The 22,888-nt window shown below is 39.0% G+C and overlaps 1 protein-coding gene across 16 annotated transcripts in view; it reads right to left on the reverse strand.

Moving 5' to 3' along the window:
- CLASP2 (cytoplasmic linker associated protein 2) overlaps window positions 1-22,888 on the reverse strand; it is a 153,408-nt gene that overhangs the window by 129,336 nt on the left and 1,184 nt on the right. For all 16 annotated transcript variants that reach the window (XR_004842303.1, XM_035896533.1, XM_035896523.1 and 13 more), the window contains exon 2: window positions 11,027-11,105. Coding sequence is in view for 15 of the 16 variants with exons in the window: in XM_035896533.1 (XP_035752426.1) it covers window positions 11,027-11,105 (79 nt within the window). In the remaining variant the exon portion in view is untranslated. The remainder of the gene's footprint in view (window positions 1-11,026; window positions 11,106-22,888) is intronic.

Consider the following 22,888-nt stretch of genomic DNA (forward strand, 5'->3'; position numbering starts at 1 on the left):
CCCCCAAATCTCAAGTTTCTGTAAGACCCCATATAAGGCATGATATATTCTGTTCACATAAGATAAATGAAATCAGGCTGTTGAATGCTGGCAACCGCCAGCTGGTTTTCAGTTTGGTAGTCCATCTTTTCTGTCAGAATAAGCTCCAATAGGAAATTATTTGAAGTTGGTTGCCTAATGATGAAGTTGCAGAACGCTCAACCAGAAGGGGATCTTCATCAAGCATATTTCAATTTCAATTCCTAATGCCTTCATCACTTTTTCTCCAAATGTTAGAAACGTCTAGGGAGAGCTATAGTGAAAGACAGCTGAATCACGTTAGCTGTCCTTTCTAGGAATGAGCGGGAAACACATCTCCCAACCTAAACATTCTGACAACACTTGAGATGCTCAGGGCCATCCCAGCATCCTGTTTTGCTGATCACCCTTCTCTTTTCTCTACTACTCCAGGCCTCCTGACCTCTCCTTGCTCCTCTCTCCTCTCTAGTCCTGCCCAGCCAAAATCACAGAGCATAAGAAACTTTAAGAAACCTCACCTAAGCCCAAAGCAGCAGTTACAGCTGAGCATCAGAGATGACAGTACAACGCCATCTTTTGCTCTGTATCAGGCTAAGCCAGTACTGTCACTAGAAAGCAGCAGCTTTGCCTACTCACTAACCCAACCACTGTTCTGCCCCCCTCCCCGCCCCCAGCCCATACCACTCCTTGTACCAGTATTTGTCTGTTTACAAGGTGAACTGAGGAACATACTCAGACTTTCAAGATGACAGGCACACATCAATCAAATGCACAAGCTAAGAGGTATGTCGGAACTGAGCCAACAGGAACAGCCTGTGGAGGTTTTGGTACCTTAGAACGTATATGCTGGGTGTTTGCGCACTAGGATTTTATGAAAAGATTTTTACCTTGGCCAGATTGAGGCAGGTTTCTATCCCTACCATAAGCAGCTGAAGTCATACTTACAATACAAAGGCACCCTTTGCCAAAAATCAAGTCTCTGCTTTAGAAGATCAGAGCACTACTACATCCCAAAGAATGGAGACCAGAAAACACATCACTAAGAACAATGCTCCCCCCACCCTCGACTTCATTCCAAATACAACTGAACCATCATTTTGGCTGCCACTCTTCCTTTAAGTTTTACATGCTTTCTCATCAGCATTATCAAATTAGCGTTGTCCTTTATGCTGCAGCACAAATATATGCAGTTGGTCGTTTCTGGCATCTGTGTGCAAACTAACCAATTTCAAACAGATGTTGGAGTTAAAAGAAAGGTGAGGAGGACGAAGTAGGACCATGCATGAGGGTAGTATTCAAAGTGGTAGTCTCCTAACAAGTTATCCAGTGAAATATATAATTTGTCACATTCAATATGGATTCATGCACTCCTACTGTTTTATATTAACCTTATCCATCTTACTTCTTTCTGTTGCCTAGTTTCAATTATTTCAAAGGGATTTTGGAAAACCTAGTAGCATATGACAACTTTCTTCCTTTTATTTATTTCTGCTGATATGCAGAGAAACGTTACACTACATTTAGGAAATACTGATTCCCTTTGCAGTTGCTGCTTGTATTTTGCAGAGCCAAGCAGCATTATATCCCATGGCTTTTCACCACATTTTAGCATATTGTCAAAGCTTCCTATCACTGTCAGCCACTCCTGATTTTTTCCTCTTGTCTACATTGTTATACCATGATTTTACAGGTTTTGATTACTGAAGAAAACTTAGGAGTGTTAGTAAAAATATTCTATAGCACACATTAATCCTACCAGATCTACCTCAAACAGACCTATTTACATCTGAGCTGCTATTTATGCCTTTTTCCTTTCTAACTGCATCATAGTTACCTTTCCATTATATCCCTAACAGAGCTTGTTGTCCCGTTCATTTCTTTTCCATCATTTGTCTTCCTCCTCTTGGCTTGTGTAAACCTAATTAAATTTTCATTTACACAGATTCACATAATGATTTTATCACCACTAGTTGGACAGTAGATGCAAGAGTTAAGACCAAAACCAGCCCGGAGAGTCAGAGTACAGCCTTGAGAGATTAAATATTTACTTCCTCTACCAGGACTGAAGATGATAAACAAGTAAATCACAGAAATCAGTGCCCAGAATGGCACACAATGTATTTTTAAAAATCCTGAGCAGCTTAACTGTATGATCCCCTGCAGCAAAGAATGCCACAGGTAGCACAAACAATTTCCTTTTGTTAAACTTTAACAGGAGTTCCTTCTGTTATGACACAGATGGAGCTTTCCAGTTTGTGTTACCGCTCACAGCTCCCTCTCTATTCCTTCTCTCTTACCTGCTCTTTGTAAATGCCCGTTTTATGTATACCCTCTCACGTCTACCCATTTCGATGAACCAGCTTTAGATAGTCCATGTCTGCTCTACTGCAAAGACTTACAAAAAAGCATTAAGCAAATAAGAATCTCTACCAAGTAAGCAACATCAGTGTTGGCAAAAATTCTGTTACTAAGAAGTCTAACTTCTCGTCTTGGATATTAAAAGAAAAGACTTTTGAGGACAGAAACAGATTAAACCCAGGCAGCAGTATCTTCCTGATTTTCTCAGAAACCTTGCCAGCTCAGGCAAGGGTGTTAAACAGCTGCCATTAGAAAGGAGGGCGGGAAACAGCTGCCTCTGCAATTAGAGCAGTCTCCATTCTTCTGGATAAGATGCATGGGAAAGAGAGGAATCCCACCCACAAAGGCTCCTATGGGGCCAGCAATGGGGCTGGTCTGACGGACCCACATGGCCAAGGACTACTTCTAAGCAAAGAATCATTAGCAGGTTCTTGGAGCGTGCCTCTCTGCTCCCCTCCTCAAGATAAAGTCCAGTTGACAGGAAATTTAATAAAAAGCCATGGCACACATTAATGTGCTTCTTTGAGTTCCTCCAGGAGCCAAGTAAGAAAAGCATTAATGGGATTAATGAGATATACTCTTCATCACCAGTAGTGGAGGGAAAAAACAAACACTTTTTTTTTTTATATGATACATCCAGAAGTCTATCAGGGTATCAGTCTCAGGAACATAAGAGAGCCTTCAAGTCCAAAGGGCTTATTTCAAGAGGTATGTGAGACCAGCAAGAAAACCAGAAGGTCGAGAACAAATGTTCATGTCATCTGAAATTTTTTAGCTCCAGGGCAGGTTTTTACAGAAGTAGTATTAATTAGAACCAAATAGAAACCAAGGCAGGCTAGGATTTCTCTACTCTTATTTAATGGCTCCGTATTTCTAGGTGTCACACAGTGAAGCACCCACAGACAGCAAACAGATGGTACTCTAAGTCACTGCCTATCGCTCAAGCATGGATCACTTCAGGTAAAATTCATTCCCACTACTAATAAATTCCAGTTCTAGCCAGCCAGGACATAAAGAGCTTTAAAAAGCCACAAAGATTTTTTTTTTTTTTTTTTTTTTTTTTTTTTTACTAAAGCTTTAGGGAATCTGTCACCAAGATGAAAAAAAAGTCACCACTTAAATCAGCTATGATCATTAACTATATAGGGAACCAAAGAAAATTTAAGAATTTTCTGAGACGTTGCAGGAAGTTCATCTCTTTGTTAAATTTGAAAACATAAAAGCGATTCAAAACATCTATTCTGGCGAAAAAAAATACAAATATTGGAGTCTCCTCTAAAAGCCATTTCTAAAAAAAACCTCTGAAATACTCAACATTTTATTGTTTAAGAAAATCCTACAACACATATCCAACAGAGCTTTTCCTGAGGTCAATAAGCAGTAAAATGAAAAGGCCATGCCAGACACAACACCTGACTTACATTTAGATGCAATAAGGTATCTTTGAGACAAGATTTATCTCACATAAATAGAAAAGCTTGCTTTACATTATCTGAGCAGTTCAACTTCTTGAATTACTGAATTTCAAAGTTTTCTCTAACATCTGAGTTTGGCCAAACTTTAAGCAGAGACACGGGCCAGATGATCCTGAAGGTCCCTTCCAACCTAAATTATTCCAGATTTTATGTTTAGGTGTTCTGCAAGCATCTGTAATCTGAAATCCTACAGTAGATCATGCCATTAGTCTCAACATTTAAATGAAATTAATAAAAATGAAAAATATGAATAAAAATCGGTCAGTCCTCAAAACCTGAAGTTCCAATATTTTTCTACATGCTATATATCCATGGTAGCTCATGGCAAAACAGTTCTTGGTTTTCATCATGTTGAGGAAAGCATTTCTCCGTATGTCATTAAAACCACTTATTGAAGAGTCATGTCTTGATTGCGCATTTAAGTCTTTTCCATTCAAAAATGTCAATCATTAAGCAGGAGAAAAAGCAAAAATTAAGAACTTGGGTGTCACTTATCTAAATACAGTCTTACTCAAACAAATACTTCCAAATACTTATACCGAATGCTTTTAATCCAAATTCACTCAAAAAATTAATCCACATTACAAGTCCTTACAACTGCTTTAAAATAAATCAGGCAACATACTTGCATGCTTAATTATGACAATAAATTTGAAAAAGCATTTAAATTATTCTGAAGAGTCTAATTTAAAGGTTCTTCCAACACTTCTAGAAGCCACTTGGGAAAGAATTTAAGCACTTCAAATTGCTTTCACATCTTAGTATACAGCACTACAACTATCTTCCAAAATTATTTTTGCCCACTGGTTTCTTTTAACAGTAAGAAGAATTTGAAACTGCTATTACACATCTACACACATTTACATATGGGGTTTTTGTGTGTAAAATGTGTATGTATATTCAGACATACATATATGTACGTATATAAATATAATGTGTATCCATGTTTTGTCTTTTTTAAGTTTCAACTATCTTTAATTTGCAGATAACGTATTTTCCAACATCTTGTAAGGTTGTATGTGAAAGTGAATGACAATATAATTATATCATAGACTAATGGACGGTTCAATATATGCAGTAAAATGTCACACCACATTAAAATTGAAAGAGATTCCATATACCATTAATATACTTTTTCCTCCCATTCCTTTGACAACAACAAGAGGGCAAAACAAAATTCACTCCTTTTAGAAAGCAAAACTACAAGTATGAATAGAGACTTTTCCCAGAAACTCTTATCATCCAGTCACATTTGCCCAGAATTCTAATAGTCTTTTATTTCTGATATACAATGCTTTAATAATTAATGCCATCACCTGGGAAAAGAGATTGTGACAGGGTAATTATGTACTCTTACATAATCTCTTTTAATCACAGAACAAGCAGTAGTTTTAAATACTGAAAGATGTAACACTCAAACACTCCTTAATCTGCTTTATTTTTTCCAGAATATAGCCACATAGTCTTACGAACTAATGCATACCCTGATATTTATATTTATTGCTTGCAAAGTATTTTCAAGCATCTTCACTGGAAGAACTGAAAAACAGATTCCAAATTTGTGTGTCCAAGTTCCCAGAACACTAATGCCAGCTGCAGAGAACGCGCAATGTGGTTAATCATAGAAGGATAACACCTTGGAAGAAAGTTACTGCAACATGAGATTGTTGCCTAGGAAACCGAATTAAGTCTCTTATCAGGCATTATACTTCAATACAATGATCACTAACATGCTCTTCAGAAGATTGGAAAGCATCTGTCCTACAACTATTGTATTGATTTTGCCCAAATCTAATTCACGGCGTACGTGTAGGCTGTAAAGATGGAAATAATAAAGCATTCATGTTTTTTACATCATAGCAAAAAGCCTGTAATGCTTACAGGGGTGAATATTCAGTCACATTATTTATTTTTCCCTGCACTTAAAGAAATCTATCCCCATCATAACCAAACAGGAAATTAAATGGGGGGGGGGGGGGGGGGAAAGTGGGGGGGGGGGGGGGGGAAGATAGGTTTTTCCATGTTATAGTTGGGTAATACACTATAATACTTCCATCGTTTACAGAGTTCTGAATCGAATCATGAATAAAAACATGTCAGGGTCACCAAAATGTAACACTCTTTATTAAGACAAAAATACATTTAAGGTTCCAGGTATTTTATGACAAAAAATACCGATCATAGAATCATAGAATGTTTTGGGTTGGAAGGGACCCCTAGAGGTCATCTAGTCCAAGCCCCCTGCAGGAGCAGGGACACCGCTAACCAGATCAGGTTGCTCAGAGCCCCGTCCAACCTGGCCTTGAATGTTTCCAGGGATGGGGCCTCCACCACCTCTCTGGGCAACCTGTGCCAGTGTTTCAATCACAAGACGCAGTTTGTCGTAAATAACTTTTTCCTTCTAGTAGGTGAAATAAGGTAAGCAACATACAAAAATGAAACTCCGCCTAGAAAATAGTATTTATTGTATTTTTAAAAAGACAGAAATCAGAGTAGGTAGGTATTTTACATATACATCTTCCTTCACTATATTCACAGTGCAACCCTGATCTTCAGTGAGAATGCAAGTACCTACAATAACTTACCGCAACAAAAGAGAACTTAACTATATTTTGAATATTTCAAAGTAATAATTAAATTGCCTAGAAAAGTTTTCTTATGCTTGTCTTCAAAAAAAAAAAACAAAAAAAACCCCAAAAAAACCAAAACTCATTTATTTGACCAAATGAGAAGAAAGCAGATGCCTACCATATAAAATACTACTAAGACTTCATGTTGGGCTATAAGAACCTAATGACTTAGTTGAGATTTTTTACTTCCAAATTGCCCAACATTTTCAGGCTTAATACTATAATCTTTATTTTCTCCTCATATCAACCTGTAGGAATTGCAAATTTGCAATATATAATAACCCACCTCATTAACTATGTTCACAACAAACAATGACCTAACTGAATATAACCAAGTCACAAAAAAAATGCTAAAATGGCAGTTTGTGTAGAACAGCCGATCCTTCTCAAATGCATAACTATGGAAACTTTGTAGAAGTTTTGGGGTGGGTGTGGGAAGCTTCTTTTTTCCTACTTCTAAACAATTTTCATCATCCAGATGTAACAAAGAGGTTACATCTAAAACCTGAACTAGAAGTACTCCCACAGCATTCTCCCAGAGATACTGGCTGCTCATAGTGTGGATGGGTGTACTCTTCGCTGGGTTAAAAACCGGCTGGATGGCTGGGCCCAGAGGGTGGTGGTGAATGCAGTTAAATCCAGTTGGCAGCCAGTCACAAGCTCCCCAAGGCTCAGTTGTTTATTATCTTTATCAATGGTCTCATGAGGGGATTGACTGCACCCTTAGTAGGTTTGCAGATGACACCAAACTGGGCAGGAATGTCGATCTGCTTGAGGGTAGGAAGGCTCCGCAGAGGGATCTGGACAGGCTGAGGCCAATTGTATAAGGTTCAACAAAGCCAAGTGCCAGGTCCTGCACTTGGATCACAACCCCAGGCAATGCTACAGGCTTGGGAAAGAGCGGATGGAAAGCTGCCTGTCTGAAAAAGGACCTGGGGATGCTGGTTGACAGCTGGCTAAACATAAGCTGGCAGTGTGCCCAGAGGTGGCCAAGAAGGCCAACAGCATCCTGGCTTGTATCAGAAATAGCGTGGCCAGCAGGACGAGGGGAGCGATCATCCCCCTGTACTTGGCACTGGTGAGGCCACACCTTGAATACTGTGTTCAGTTTTGGGCCTCTCACTACAAGGACATTGAGGTGCTGGACCATGTCCAGAGAAGGGCAACAAAGCCGGTGAAGGGTCTGGAGCACCAGTCTTACGAGGAGTGGATGCAGGAACTGCGGTTGTTCAGCCTGGAGAAGAGGAGGCTGAGGGGAGACCTTATTGCCCTCTACAACTGCCTGAAAGGAGGTTGTAGTGAGGTGAGTGTTGGTCTCTTCTCCCAAGTAACAAGCCATAGGACGAGAGGAAATGGCCTCAAGTTGTGCCAGGGAAGGTTTAGATTGGCTATGAAGAATAGTTTCTTTACCAAAAGGGTTGTGAAAGCATTGGAATGGGCTGCCCAAGGAAGTGGTGGAGTCACCATCTCTGGAGGTATTTAAAAGACATGTAGACGTGGAGCTTAGGGACATGGTTTAGTGGTGGACCTGGCAGTGTTAGGCTTACAGTTGAGACTCGATGGTCTTAAGGGTCTTTTTCCAACCTAAATCATTCTATGGTTCTAGTTTCTTTTGGCATCTGTAAAGAACTCTCTATAATTAGAGTCAGTACACAGAGTCAGCGCAGTCAGAGGGCACAGAAGAGACAATACAGCCTTTATAAAAAGAAGCTGTACCTCACAAACTTGTAAGAACTCTCTACAGAAGAGCTGTGCAAGAAGGTAACTCAGCTAACAGTGCACTTGGATTTTCACACAGTTCTCAAGAAGGGGTCTTACAGCAAGAAAAGTACCATAATGATAAAAGCCTGGAGGAAGAGACACCACCCTGGAAAGTGGATGCTAAATCCTCCATAACTGCACAGGAAACAGGTTGTTACAGTAGACAGTCTCATGAATATATTCAGGTCAATTTTCAGGAAGCAGTGATGTAACAAAGAAATAGATTATTAATAATTATGAAAGTAATAGATGACATAATAAAACTAAACAGAGTTAAGCCACTATAAACATATGCTGCATTTGTGCTGTTATGGCTTCCTCAACTCAAAAGCACTACAACAGAAAGACACTGAAAGGGGAAACAAGAACCATAAAAGCTGTGGAACCATGTGTACACATGAAAAAAATTAGGCTGGGACTCTTAACCAGGGCAGGAGAGGATAGCAGAGGAGAGGCACAGAAGAGATTCATAAAAGAAGACTAGCAGACAAGAAGGTAAGAAATTATGGCTGACATCTCTAACCCAAGGTCTAGCAAGCATCAAATTACCAGGCAGCCAGTCCAAAACAAGAGTTTTGCATAATTAAGCACTACTACAGCACACTGTAGAAGCCAAAGGTCTATGTGGGTCCAAAAACCAACCAGATAAAGCTGTAGGAAAACGGGGTGACAGGGGAGACACTGAAGATACCATCTGCCTCTGCTGGCCCTAAACTGCAAGGCTGCTGACAGCTAGGGGGGGTCACACTGAAGAAGTTATCACTGCATGTTTGTCCTGTCCCCACTTTCTTCTCAGGTGTCTGCAGACAGATTGCTGTCAGACCTGAGTCTTTGGTCTGACTTACAGGAGTCATTCTCAAATTACATTAGAAGCCAAACCCGCAGAGTCAACAGAACATGATTTGGGAAACTGCTGGTTCTTTTATGTTTTCTTGAAGGAAGCAAGTTTACTTGCTCACCAGTGTGTTTTTAATTACTCTCATAAACCTCAGACTATCACGCTCCCAGACATTTACAATAAAGTTTTTGTATTACTGCTTCACTGACAAAAACTGAAAATGATCCAAATCTTGTTATAAGACTTGGAGAGACAGCTACCAGCTGAAGAGAATTCATACTATAAATCACTCTTTTAAAAAGTCATCTAAAATAAAGATTGTTTTCTGCCTTTACTGAGACTAACATTTCAGTGTCTGTTAAGCCTATATAAAAGCTGATCATGCACAGCAGTGACTTGCATATTTAGCATAATGTACTCTACGGGTCCTGATTCTAGAGACGCTCAGAAGAACAATTGAAGTTGAAGGCACTACTCCTCAGCTTTTCTAAAAAGTACTTCTGGAGTACAGAGCTTCAGATGTCTATTGATGTTACACGTTTGATGGTCACCCACTGCCAGTACTCTTTCTTTTTTTTTTTAAATATAAATGCTACTGACTACTGAAATTTAAATCTTTAAGTTGCCATAGTCTCAAACTACTCAAAGAGTGGGACAAAAGAAAAAAAGTGTTTTCAAACTATTCCCAAATAGTCCACAGTTAAAAAAACACAACCAGAAGAAATGAAAAAAGCTTTCCAACGTTTAATGAAGTTGCTGTAATTTTAAGTTCTACACACCACTAAAATATAAATCAAAACATAGTAACGCTCTGAAGCCTAGCACTGCTTGTAGCTACAAATGGAGACTATTCAGAAATCAATATTCTGCATAGCACAATACGCCTCCAGTTCCCTTACACTGCTCCAATACAAAACTAACCAGCCAAAGAAAAACCCTCTGCAACAAAATAGATTTAAATTCTGTAGCACACAATTGCAGTTGTTCTACAGCATCCCAAAATATGCTTTCAGTGAATTTAGTTAGTAACTTGTCATAAACTATACTTTGCGTTCCTAAACTTACAAATGTTGCCAATTTAACTCTTAAATACAGAAGTAAACACATAAAGAAGAGGAAGCTTAACATTTTGAGACGATTTGAGATAGCTAGGCATGTGGGAACAAGGTGCAAGATAATTCACACAAATTTTGGAAAAGGACACTAAGCTGGAAAATTCTGTTAAAAATAGCCAGTGATGTAACACCAGTGTTAATGCTCTAGTATCACGATCTCTTTTCAAGGACAGCAGCAAAATGAGTTGAGCAGCGTGGTTTGCTTGTACTTCCCACAACAACTGTTCCATTCTCAGACACATGTAGATCCATTAATTTGTAATGCATTCGAGTAAGCATTTCACACAAGAATAACAGTTAGTACTTTTTTTTTTTCCTTTCCATAAAAAGTTTAGACTACTAAAAACTACATTCCAGTTATCTAACAGGAGGTAGACCAGATAATCCTCTGAGACCACAGGCTTCAGCAGACATAAGGCTCTAATTAAAGTGATCTGCAAATAAAACCTTCAATCTTTAACACACGTTAAAGGTAACACATTCCAATGTAATTTTTAGATGACTGTCTTGGGGAGTAGTAAGCAAGTACATAGCATGGGAGTGGTAAGCAACTTTAGAGCATGAAACTTATTATTGAAAAGACATTCCTGGAACCTCTAAAAAAATCCCAACCACCACTAGAAATCAGGGATTGCATGACAAATTAGTATTTACAAATTAATATAAAATTATTTAAAAGCCAACAACAGCAATAAGATGCCTATCAATATATTATAATTAGCTCAGAAAGCTTTCAACATGTTGCACTTCAGCTGCTAGGGCAAGAGAAGAAAAAAAAAAAAAGTGTTTTATTTTTTGGTCTTAAGAAAAAGAAAATTGTATTTCACTTACCAGTTCCTATATAGGATTTAAAGCGTCCTGATAGTCTGTCAACAAAGGCACCTAAAACATCTAATCCCAGTAATGCTACCTGTTGAAACAAAAGCATTAGATATACAAAACAGATCACTGAAGAATTCTTTAGAATATATTTTAAAGAAATTAGACATATATATGCAAGCATGCTGAAAGACTGTATCTTAACCCAAAGACAATTAAAGTTCCAATTAAAGAGCCAATAATTCCTTGAAAGCTTTCATTAAGACAGTTATCAGAATATGTTTGGAATGGATCAAGTGTATTTACATATACCAGCACAGCTCAGGTATTTCAGTACTTGTCTTAAAAGAGAAAGAAAATAAATATCAGAAATCCAGTATTTCAGTATTTTCAACTATAAATTATTAAATTCAAATTAATAATTATGAGGACTAAGGAGTTGGAAGCAGCTCTTTTTATTTTTTCCTCTGGATCATATATTAGGACTGCGGTTCCGTCCCTCATTTTCTTTAAAAGATGACTATAGAGGTCTAACTCAGTATTAACTGAAAATCAAAACTCCTTTGAAACAGGTACCAAATAAGGCTTTAGGCCTTACTTGCTCTACCAGGTTTCTAAGCTGCTGAAAGAAACAAAACAGAACGTCTTAACAAAACAAGAAAAAACTCTAAAAAAAAAAAAGGGGGGGGGGGAGCAGTTATCAGACTCAAAAAAAAAAAAGCAAACAACTTACAGTGCAAAACTAACTAAGCCCCCAAACATAAGTATTAATACAGACTGGAAAAAAACCCCATGGTTTAAACAGTTTCCCAGATGCCAAGAGCTTGCTTCAATCTGGCTACTTAGCTCATCCACTAAGGTCATTACATCGTTTTCCAAACTCCCAAAAGCAAACAACTGAGAGAAGCTAATACTCTCTATCCAAGCAGTTCAGACCACACCATTTGTCCACCTGCTTGTTAAGCTAGGGAAGTTTTATTTCTCTTAATTTGCTTTTGTTAAATAAATAAATAAATAAATAAAAAAGAACAGAAAACAAAAGGAAATTCAAAATAGTACTGGGATTGTGAGGAAGTTCCCATCTATGAACAGAAACTAGATGAGAGGACAATATCTGCTAATACAGAAACAAAACCATGATCAGAATGAACAGTTAAACTAAATTATTTTAACAAGTCAGGACAGTTCTTTTCGCCCTTAACTATCCTGCATACTGTTCCAAGACTTCATTCTTAATTTCCTATAATAGTTCATTACGAACAGCAGAACCCGCATTTTCACATTTCCTGGTTCATTTGCTGCCCATGAAGGTGCAAATGCCAAGAAAGGACCTCCTGAAGCTTGGGCATTCATAGCAGTTTTTCCTCCTCTTTATTTTCTAGTAAGACACGCACTTCAGATCTTTTTCCATGAAGACATGAACAGAATTGCTCCCCTCTATTAGCTATTTATTTTCATAAAACTTGGAACCACACTGTCTTGGAGAGCTCTATTTCCTTAAGATCCTTATCTATCACAACTGTCCACACCAGACAACAGGCAAAAAAAATTTTTGACTGGAGATGAATTTGGATACACATGGCCAACACACACAGGGTCATGTGAGCCTTGTTTCCACGGGAAACTAAACAAGTAAGGTCCCCATAAAATGTAGGATCTGAAGCAACTGCACAATTAGGCAGATTTTAGTAACTCCAGTATGAGTACAATAGATCTCCTCTTAAATGGGAGATACAAAACTTCGCTCCAAGGTAGTACAAGTAACTTGGAAATTTACACAATTTTATCACATCCTAAAACATAGAATAGCAAATGTAAGTGGATGGCATCACTGGCTTAAATTAGTATGTTGCCAACAAGTGACTGCCTCTACGGTTTATGATGAGTATACAGAATACTACAGTGATAACTTACATAAAAAATATGTCAGCTCTTATGGTAATGTCAAGGCTTCCCAAGAGCTCTTTCCTTTCATGCTGTTTTCCAGATTGTCGAACTATATGAGACTGAAGACAAAAAAAATCTCAATCTAAAAAGTGATGCCTGAAAGAACTAAGAAATTCATCCTGCATATAAATTGATTTCCTATGCTTCCGTTTCCTGACTATAAGCCCTACCTTAGACTTGTCTTCCAGTGACAACTTTTAAGATACTTTTCCCGTGCCAGTACTTTGGGGTCTATTAATGCACAAACTGCAGCCTTTCCTTCTGTAAAGACACTCAAAGACAGTCTCTATTGGTTCCGCACATTTAATTATCTTTCTAAAAATCTCTCTTGAAGACTTCGACCGTTCTGAATAACAGCAGCTCAGAGATTTAAAAAAAGTAAAGCACGCATGGCTGTTTTTTTACTACAGATCTACTCCTTACTAATCCCACAGAAGAATTCTGTGTAAGATGAAGAGTATTTCTTGATTAATTCCTCCAGTGCTTAGCCTCTAAGGTTTGAAGGGCTTTACGTGGGATTTTTTTGCTTTTTTTTTTTTTGTTGCCTGGTTGGGGGGATGAAGGGGGAAAGGTAGCGGGGATTGTTTGTTTTTAAAGTCCCACCTGGCTAAAACCAGTGGCCATATGGAATATCTGACCCTTCATATGTATACCTAAGGGTCAGAGGCTTGGTAACTACCAGAAAAATGGCTACTCATTATACCATGACTCTTACTGCCAACAAAGAATCTGATTGCTTGTATGTCATTTGTGTAAGAGTATTTATTTTGATCAACAGCACCCACTGAGATAATGTTTACATATTCCGTATTTTTTTTTCCCCCCCCCCCGTGAATGGGTAAAGTTTAATCCCCTCTTATGATGCCAGTCACATTTATCTTCATTAACCATTCAAGCAGTTGTCAATATGGTATTGGCTTTGGAACTGCCTATCGAAGATTTGCTTAATTAATGCAGTAGGAGTTCTACTCCAATAATTAGCATACAAAAGCCACTTCAGTAAATACTATAAATTTAAATATCCTGATGAGTATTTTTGTCTCGCGATGTCCTTATTGTATGAAAATATATAGTTCAGACTGTATGGGATGAAATAAAGCTTTCAAATGTTACCTTTCTAAGTCAGAGTAAGATACGAGACTAACCCTGGCTTTAAGAAATAGAAAAGTAACAAACACTGCTGTGAAATTCTCATCTCTTTAACAGCTACTAACCAGGAATACAGATAAGAGGTACGGTAACAGGTTATGATGGTCTTAAAGGAGCAATCCTCTACCTACATGATGGTTATTCTTTAGCTCATACAAAGTCCTCTCTGGTCTGCAACTTTGACAAGCTAGCACGTATGAAACGTAATGACATCTGCAGAGCGAGAAAGTATGATGTGACCTCAGGCTGGAAGTAATGGGAAACTGCTCTAGCTACAAAACTGGATCTCAGTCCACTTTCAAAACAAGTCAGCTGAAGCCTACAACTACAGAGTATACTAAATAAACTGCCTCTTATTATTTGCGCACATCGGTCTGAACATTGCTCTGCTTTGATGCACAATGTTCTGAGTTTCAGCATCTCCTGGTAGGTATCATCCATGCAGTATTCAAGCAGCCCTTTGGAAGGAGGAGTCCTTAATAATTGATTGGGGGTCACACGAGCAGCATTAAAAAAAAAAACAAAACAAAACAAAAACTACACCAAAAAGAGGGGGTCACACGAGCAGCATTAAAAACAAAACAAAACAAAAACTACACCAAAAAGAAAAACCAAAACCGAAACACAAAAAACCCCACTGTGTGGGACCATGTACCAACACAGGCTCTCCCCTATCAACAGAAAAACCTTTTACCAGCATCATGCCTCTTTCCCCACCAGCTTCAATGAGGGATGTATTTCTGCTGGGATTAAAATCATTGGATCTATTTCTTACTCTGCATTCATTAAGCCTTTTGCCTGCTGCCTAGAAAGAGCCTTTGTATGTTGAGACTGATTCATCAGCTCACTATTGTTTGATGCATTTAAACACTGCTTTTGAGGTTCACAGTGGAAAAGAAATTTAGGCTTATTTGAACTGGAGTTGGTTAGTTGCTGAACTACTCTTTAACAAGCCAGTGTTCAGGATCGACCTTGACTTCTTACTTCACAACAGAATTGCCAACCCAACTGAGAAGTATTTTGTCTGTTCTGGAAAGGACCAGACTCTTTAGTGAAATCAAGATGCTCCAACCAGAGCGCAATTATGAATTGAGCCAGTGATTAGGGATTGAGCCTATTGCTTGCTCTGCAGCTTGTTCCTTTTCCAGCTCTCCTTCTACATACTCTTTCCAGCACTGCCACTGCTCTTCTGTGGGCAACATCCAGGCATCTAAGTCTCTGTGATTCTGTAATTTCCCATCCCTGTGGGGGACATCTAGGGGCAGGACACTATCCAGGAAGCATCTCTAGTTACATAAATTGCCAAATGACCTTAATATGAACGTCCATGGATTTGGTCATAGGCTCTCTGAACCGTATATGGAAATATGGCTTCTGCAGATCACAATCTGCAAACCAGTCATGAGAATTTAATGGGGGAATTACGGAGGTCACTACTTGGAACTCTGAAAGAATGAAGTTAAGGCATTGGACTTCCTGTCACCATGGGGACAGCTGTGGTATCACTAACGATCAACTGACAGACACAAACCAGCATGCCAAGCAACTACACCCTGCAAGGACAAGCATTGTTCCAGCACTGCAATGCTGGAACAAGACATATGCAAGAACACCGGGAGATTTTTCTGTTCATTTTAAGCATTGTCAGCCGAGCCCAAAGGTGTATTTTCTCAATTCTCAAATAATCTCAAGCACCTTGCACATAGCTAACATGAAACAAAAACATGTATGTACGTGCAGTCTCTTCTGCTTCACTTCTTGAATTTTCTTAATCCTAGTTCTCTTTATTCATCTCCCTAAATACACTACTTCTCTCCTATTTCACAGGATACTCAATCAATTCTTGCTCCCTTTACTGTTTCCCACTCCAATTCTCTCCACATCGCCCATTTTGCTGAAATCTACCCGTATTCCATTCCTTCCCTTATCCCAAAAGCTTGCAGACACCAAAATCCACCCCTGGCTCCACAGGCAGAAGAAAGCTTCTATTTTCCTGTGTCATTTCTTCAACCCAGGTGGTTCTTCAGTCCCCGCCAGGTCATCTTCAGACTCCATTCTCCCTTGTACAAGAAAATGCATTGCTGCAAATCCTCCCACTCAGCATCAGTTGGGCAGCCGCCTCTGCTGACAGCAGCCAAAATTGCAGCCCCAGCTGCTGAAGCTACCACATGCGTCATCTATACCTCAGATGTTTTAGCTAACAAGAAAGCATTATTTCCATTCCCTTGCTTCTTTCATCTTCAAGGGTACAAATGATACACTTCCAAAGATGCATACACGGTCGGACTTGGTGATCTTAAAGGTCTTTTCTAACCTAAACGATTCTGTGATTCTACAATCCTTTTTTCTAATGCCTACCACATCACTTCACATTGCAAGGAGAGGGAGGGGCTGCTGGTAATCTAACATAAAATATTCAAGCTCAACAATTTGAGTCACAGCTTCTTTAGCAAATGCAGAGCCTCTTCCATCTAAAAGTTTACTGAGTTGAAAGCAATGTTTTGCAACTATAATTGGACTACAAGCTAAGATTCTCCTCAGAGTATCACATATTTGCTACTGTTAAAATACACATCATCAGCTGCCACCCTCACTATCTCAAAAGGGGTACAGACTACCAAACTTCTTACGATAATCTTCCTTCATTACCCTTCTGTGATGGCCAACCACAAATCATTTCAGCATCACAGTGCAAGCAACACCAGAGGATTACTGGATGAATCACCCATATTTATCCAGAGACTGACGAGTGCAGTGCAGCACTGAAAAGGCTTGGTTTCTTCAGAGGTCTCTCTCAACAGGCATAGATCTGGGAGGTCCTTGTTATTCTGACCTCTCCTGTACAGCAGCCAAAACAAGCAAGCATGGTGCTGTCATAAAAATTTTAAAGCTCATAAAAAAAAAAAGAGTCTGGTTTACTGCCCTTTCCCCATGATGGGAACTGTAACATTCCTCCCCCCTACATTAATTAAGAAACATTTACCCAATTTTGAAGAACACATTAGGGTAACATTCAAAATGGTTACTGGAAAAATGTTTACAACTTTCTATTATTTAGAAGTCTCTCATGATCTTCAAACTGACTTGAGTTCAGACTGAATGTGTGATCTCTAAGTTGTTCCATATTCTGTGGACAATACAGTGATCAGTACCCCAAAATTTGTCGCATACTGCCTCCAGCTTGATCCGTTACAGGACTATCTACAGTTTGCTTCATATGTACATTAAACGTTCCTCCCCTGACCATTGTCATAAATTTTTCATAGACATTGTTCCAAGGACAATAAGCATAAAAGAAAAGTTTATGATACAGCAACACCTGACATTTTAAGCCATTTTCTTTTTGAGATTGGATTAAACTTTATGTGCTGCAGTGGAAAAAGTCTGAAGACACAGCCTTTTTAAAAGCAGGACTCAGTGGGAAGACAATGAGATGTATGATATTTCTCTTTAGAATAAATGATTTTAAAAAAAGCTTTTTTCCCCCCAAAGAAAATTGTACTTGAAAGCCTTTCTAAGCATGTTGATGGAGCAAAGAAAACAAACACTTTATTCAAGGACGTCGTTCTTCCAAAAGAGTATCTTTCTTTTCATGCCCAAGGTCCCTCATTTTCTTTCCCATTTCCTCTTATTTAAATTGTACTAAACATACAGTGATTCCCATTCTCTGCTACTTACTCCTACCACCACACCAGCTCCTCTACTGTGAGGAGACAAGTATTTACACGGCTGAATAGTAACCCACTTTAGGAAACCGGTCCAACAAATGAACCAGAGAAAGCATCTTCTCAGCCAGGTCCCTTCCCTGAGCCCGTTTACTGCACAGCCTCACAAGCATTCACTTCAGAGCAATGAAGACACAACGCACCATCCCTATCAGCAGCCAGGGAAAGAAACTGCTTAAATCAGCAATGCTGCTAAAAATGGATGTTGAACTATGTATGGCTCATGCACGTCGACTGCTGTGAATTCTGAAGGATGCACCTCTCCTCTCGAACACTGGACAGCGCTTGGAAAGAGTCTCTACTCACACCCAAATCAAACTGCAGGCTAAAAGGCACAGCCCCGTTCTCCCTCTTGACTTGCAGGCATATTTGATTCAGTGCTCTTAAGTCTCCTGTAGCATCAGTCAAATCAGCTTGTTGAAACACTGGAAAATTAATTCAACATCAACAAAAAGTTAATTGCCTCAAGAACAACAGCGAGAACGCCTGGCCACGGGAGAAGCAGAGCTGCTGTTTCAACAGGGACTACAGTTAGGCTGGCTTACACAAACTGAAGCTGCAAAACCATTGAGAACTGTCAATTCCACCTCTGGAGGAGATGCCTAAGAGTTGGAGACTATACATTCCACATTCTTAATTAAAGGCTGGACAAAATTAGTTTTAATTAAACTTCAAATAATTAAAACTTCTTGCAAGTTTCCCTTGTCTTCTGGAGATCTGCTTGATTATTTGGCCAACGTACAATAATTTATTTAACATTCGATGAACAGAACACAAAAATACATGAAAAAATAATAACTATTACTCAAGAATGGAATCATTGAGCTTGAAAACTAAAACTGAATTCATGCATGGGCAGGTCAAACCACATTCTCATTACATGGAAACAAGGGAAGTAGCTCCCACATAGCCAAGAAGAAACAAACAACTTGATGAAAGGAATAACAAAATTCAGCAAAGAGCTCAAAGTCAAACATTTCTGCTCCAACAAAGACATTTAAATTACCATCATTTGCTAACAAAGACTGAGGAAATACCAGGGTCTATACAATAACTGAAAAATAAAGGTTGAGGTGGGTTCTCTTATATTCCATTTTTCTGCCCTGCAGGTTACAGTCCTACAATTCACTACAGCACTTGCCTGTTGTATAGTGTATGTTGGCTTGCATTCAACTTCAGATCCAAAATAATCCGCACATTTTCTTCCTAAGGACGGCTACTCAATCACACACCCCACATTCTACATTTGTGCATTCAATTATTCTTACTGAAATGTAGGACTACACATTTTTACTTGCCTGCATTTTGTTCAAATAATTTTAAATCCTAGCTTCCACCTCCCACACTCACATGCAGGGTAACGAAGTTACGACTGCTGCTATCTCTTTGCAAGGACTTCAGACAAACATCCTAACCATGCATCTTAACTATTTGCAAAATCAGAGTTCAAATCTTCCCATCCTTTCTGGAAACTGAAAGCTCCTCCTGCTGGCCTTTTGTTGAACTAGAGACAAACCAAAACATATATTCGCCAAACCAAGGAAATACAAAAATGCAACAATAACATTACTGGTATTTAAGTATCTTTCAGTATTCGGTGTTGAGACAAACAAAGCTAAGAAAAATCTCACTCTACAGGAAGCATAGAATAAAAGACAACTCCAAGGATTTGCCTAAAAGAAACAGATTATCCACACAATCAGAAACAGACAGTGTGAAATCAGGTTTTTTCTTTGCATGGCAAACAATCTGCTGCTCTGACCTAAACCCAGCGATTATTCATTATTTTCCTACTTCAGCTGAGGAATAAACCAAGCTAAAATACAAAAGTAAGAAACCCAAAGATGACTCAGAGTCACAAACGTTACTGATTACTCTTCTCACATAAAATTACCTTGAGAAACTACCAGAATTTTAGTCATGGGTTTTTATTACTTCTGATCAGGTGTGATTTGCATAAAGAACTGAAAGGTGGCTTTACTGCTCAAAATATAACTTTTATGAGCGTAACTACTCAATTTTGGTGGGCTTAAAAAAACCCACAACATGTTAACAGCCAAGAGTAGACTTGCAAAGCTCTACTTGAAAAGTAGTATTTCTCTACCCCACATCTCTTCAACAGAAATTCAAAGCAGATTTCCAAATATCGAGTTGGATACAGAACAGTTTGAGCCACCAGACTGTACAGAGTTAGATAATCTTGTCATTCTTTCAAGTGACTATCAAGTACAAAAGATACTGAAGAGATGTGTTAATTAAAAGTCACGTATACGTAGATGAACATCCGGGTTAAGCCAGTAAAGCCAGCAGATACCTATCAGTAGTGATACCCTCAGAATGGGGACTTAATTTACTGCTTGAAGTTCACCTGAGAGTCTGAACTCAAACATTAGCACTGTTTCAGTTTTCTGAGATCGCCAGATATTTCAGAGTTTGAGGAGAACAAATACCAGCAGAATAATACCATCACCCAACTCTCAATCCTTTGCATCCAGCTTACCTGCTCGTCAAAAAGATTTCAGAATTCACCACCCTTCATTTTTTTCTCCACTATTCCTCACAGAAAACAGTAATTTCAGGGAAAACAAACAAACAACCACCCACCCACCCCAAACCCAAAGCTCAATATTGTAGGAGGAGAGAGGTCAGTCCCAACCAATATGAAATAAACCACATCACGGTGCCAAGAAACCAAGCAAACAATTTTCAGTTCAGCAAGCAACTCTTTCATTCTAACGAGATCCAAAATAAAAGCTTAAATTATGCACATGTTGTGGGTACTCCCTAGTGCTGCGAAGTTTTCAACAGTCTTTGGAAGCTAATTTATCACTGAGGGCATAGGCATCGTAACTGATCTGACGTCCCCATAACAGACCATTCAGGTCAGCCTTTAAAAGATGACTCCTCTCTCTCTCTCTCTCTAGGTCACTCCCTGTGCTCTGTGACCAACTTTCACTAGAACTCCGTACCATTTGCAGATGAGTCAACGCATTCTTAATCCCACCTTTTTGATTTATCTGCAGCTCAAACCAGTAATTGTATTTTCCACTTCAGTGAGCTAGATGAACTCAGGAATTTTGCCATCTGCTTTCTTAGTTTGGAACTGCCACATCGTTTATTAAACCACTATTAAAGAGCCGCAAACTTCAGAAAAGTAAAAGCACTGTTTAGATGGCCAAAACCTTTTTGAGACAAGTTAATTCAACTTCGCTGATAACCAGTCCACTCTTGTTTACTGAACATCTATTCTCCTTTTCCCCCCACTCGTTATCAAGTCTGCCAAATCAACCCTCCTATTCCTATTCCCCTCCAGATCCTTCCCCTTCTGGTACATAACCAGGGGAAGCAGAAACTTCCCAGAGTGGTGTTTCATAGAAAGTTTTCTCTTCTTATCCACAGCATAGAGTTGAGCCTAGAGCTCCCAGATCATGCATCTTCTCTCTCAGCATGGTCAGCAGAGCGCACTGCCTGCAAGAACTGAGTTTTCACAGGAAAGGAAAGATCCGGCACATCCAGGGCAAGTTACATTAGTTATTCCCTCATTACCCATACTGGTCATCTCCAGTGGAAATAATGCTCACCCTCAAAACTTCCTCCAGCATTCCCTACTCGTCACTCCAATTCACCTAGCTCAGCAGTTCTGATAAATAAGCCAGTCACCAGCCATTATCGCTGCTCAATTAACCACCCATGTCAACAGGGAGGGATTAATTACCTTGGGACTTTGAAGACCTGCAAGACCTTTAGCAAGATCTAAGAAGGAGATGACAAAGCACAATTGTCTAAAGTGCTCTACATATCCGTTCAAATCAACAAATTTTTAAAAATACAGTCATCAAAAATAAAGATTATTTTAATACTTTTCTTTAGAATTCATGTAAGCCTGCGGTACGCATTACTTTATGATATCATTCAGGCCCTGAGTTTAGTAACAGACTCAGATCTAACATTTAAACGTGTAACACCTATGCTTGCATAAGATAAAATACGCAGGTAAGATGCAACCCACAGTTTCCCAGAACATTTTTAATTTTCTTTTTGAAGCAGCAGATGCTGGCAGTCTTCACCACAGGCAGGAACACTGGAACCGATCATAGGCAAAACATCCAAGAGCTTGTGCTGTTGCAGTTGATGTATATAATGTGCTAATATATGTTAATATAGTGTATATATGTTAACATAATGTATATAATACGCTTTGAACTGGAATGTTGTACATATAAAGAGCCACCAGTAAGTGCACATAGAAAAGTGGTAAAAAAAAATAATTTCATTATTACGCAAGCTATTTTTAAAACTCTAAGTATCTGTCATACTTCTAACATCATCTTGTGTGACTGAAGCTTGTGATCTGGAGTACTGCATATTCCTCATTTTTCCTCCAGTCCTAACAGCTAAGGAGTTCTGTCACCTTCCATCAACAGCCAGCAGAATGTCTCGAGTTGTGAAAAATACATCTTGAAGAGCAAATTTCAAGTATCAACATCCAATTTTATCAATTTAAAAGTGTAGGAAAAAACTTTTACATTACCCTGTTGAGATACAAGTAAGTACCTAGTTCTCTTTATACAAAAGGGGATTTTTAAAGACCTGTCTAGGTTTCAGGGTAACCAATTATGACCAACAACTGCTCTCAGATTAGGAGTTTAAAAGCAAGTAAATTATACTTGTCCAACATAACGTTATTTCCTCAAGCTAAACCGACCTTTAATGACAAATACACTTCCAAAAAAAATAAATCATAGGCACAAATAGAGTTTAGCCTTATTAGTTTCAGACCTCAAACTTGGAAACGCTATGTGCAGACACTGGTAAGTACGCAGCACCGTACAGTCAACAGAGAAAAAAGAAAATACCCATTTGGGGAACATACTGCCCTGACAAGTCACGCTTGCCTCCCGAGCCGCAGCAAATAGGAAAAAGAAAAATCACAACCACCTCACTGCGCTAAGTTCAAAGGCCCAAAGTGCAAGTCAATCATCTCACAAGGCAAGACGAGCGAGGTGAGGGCATCAGGCGGAGATGGACGGGCGGGTCTCGCTCGGCTCTAGCA

This window comes from Egretta garzetta, unplaced genomic scaffold (genome assembly GCF_000687185.1).
Source record: "Egretta garzetta isolate BGI_Z169 unplaced genomic scaffold, ASM68718v1 scaffold170, whole genome shotgun sequence".
Lineage (NCBI taxonomy): Eukaryota > Metazoa > Chordata > Aves > Pelecaniformes > Ardeidae > Egretta > Egretta garzetta.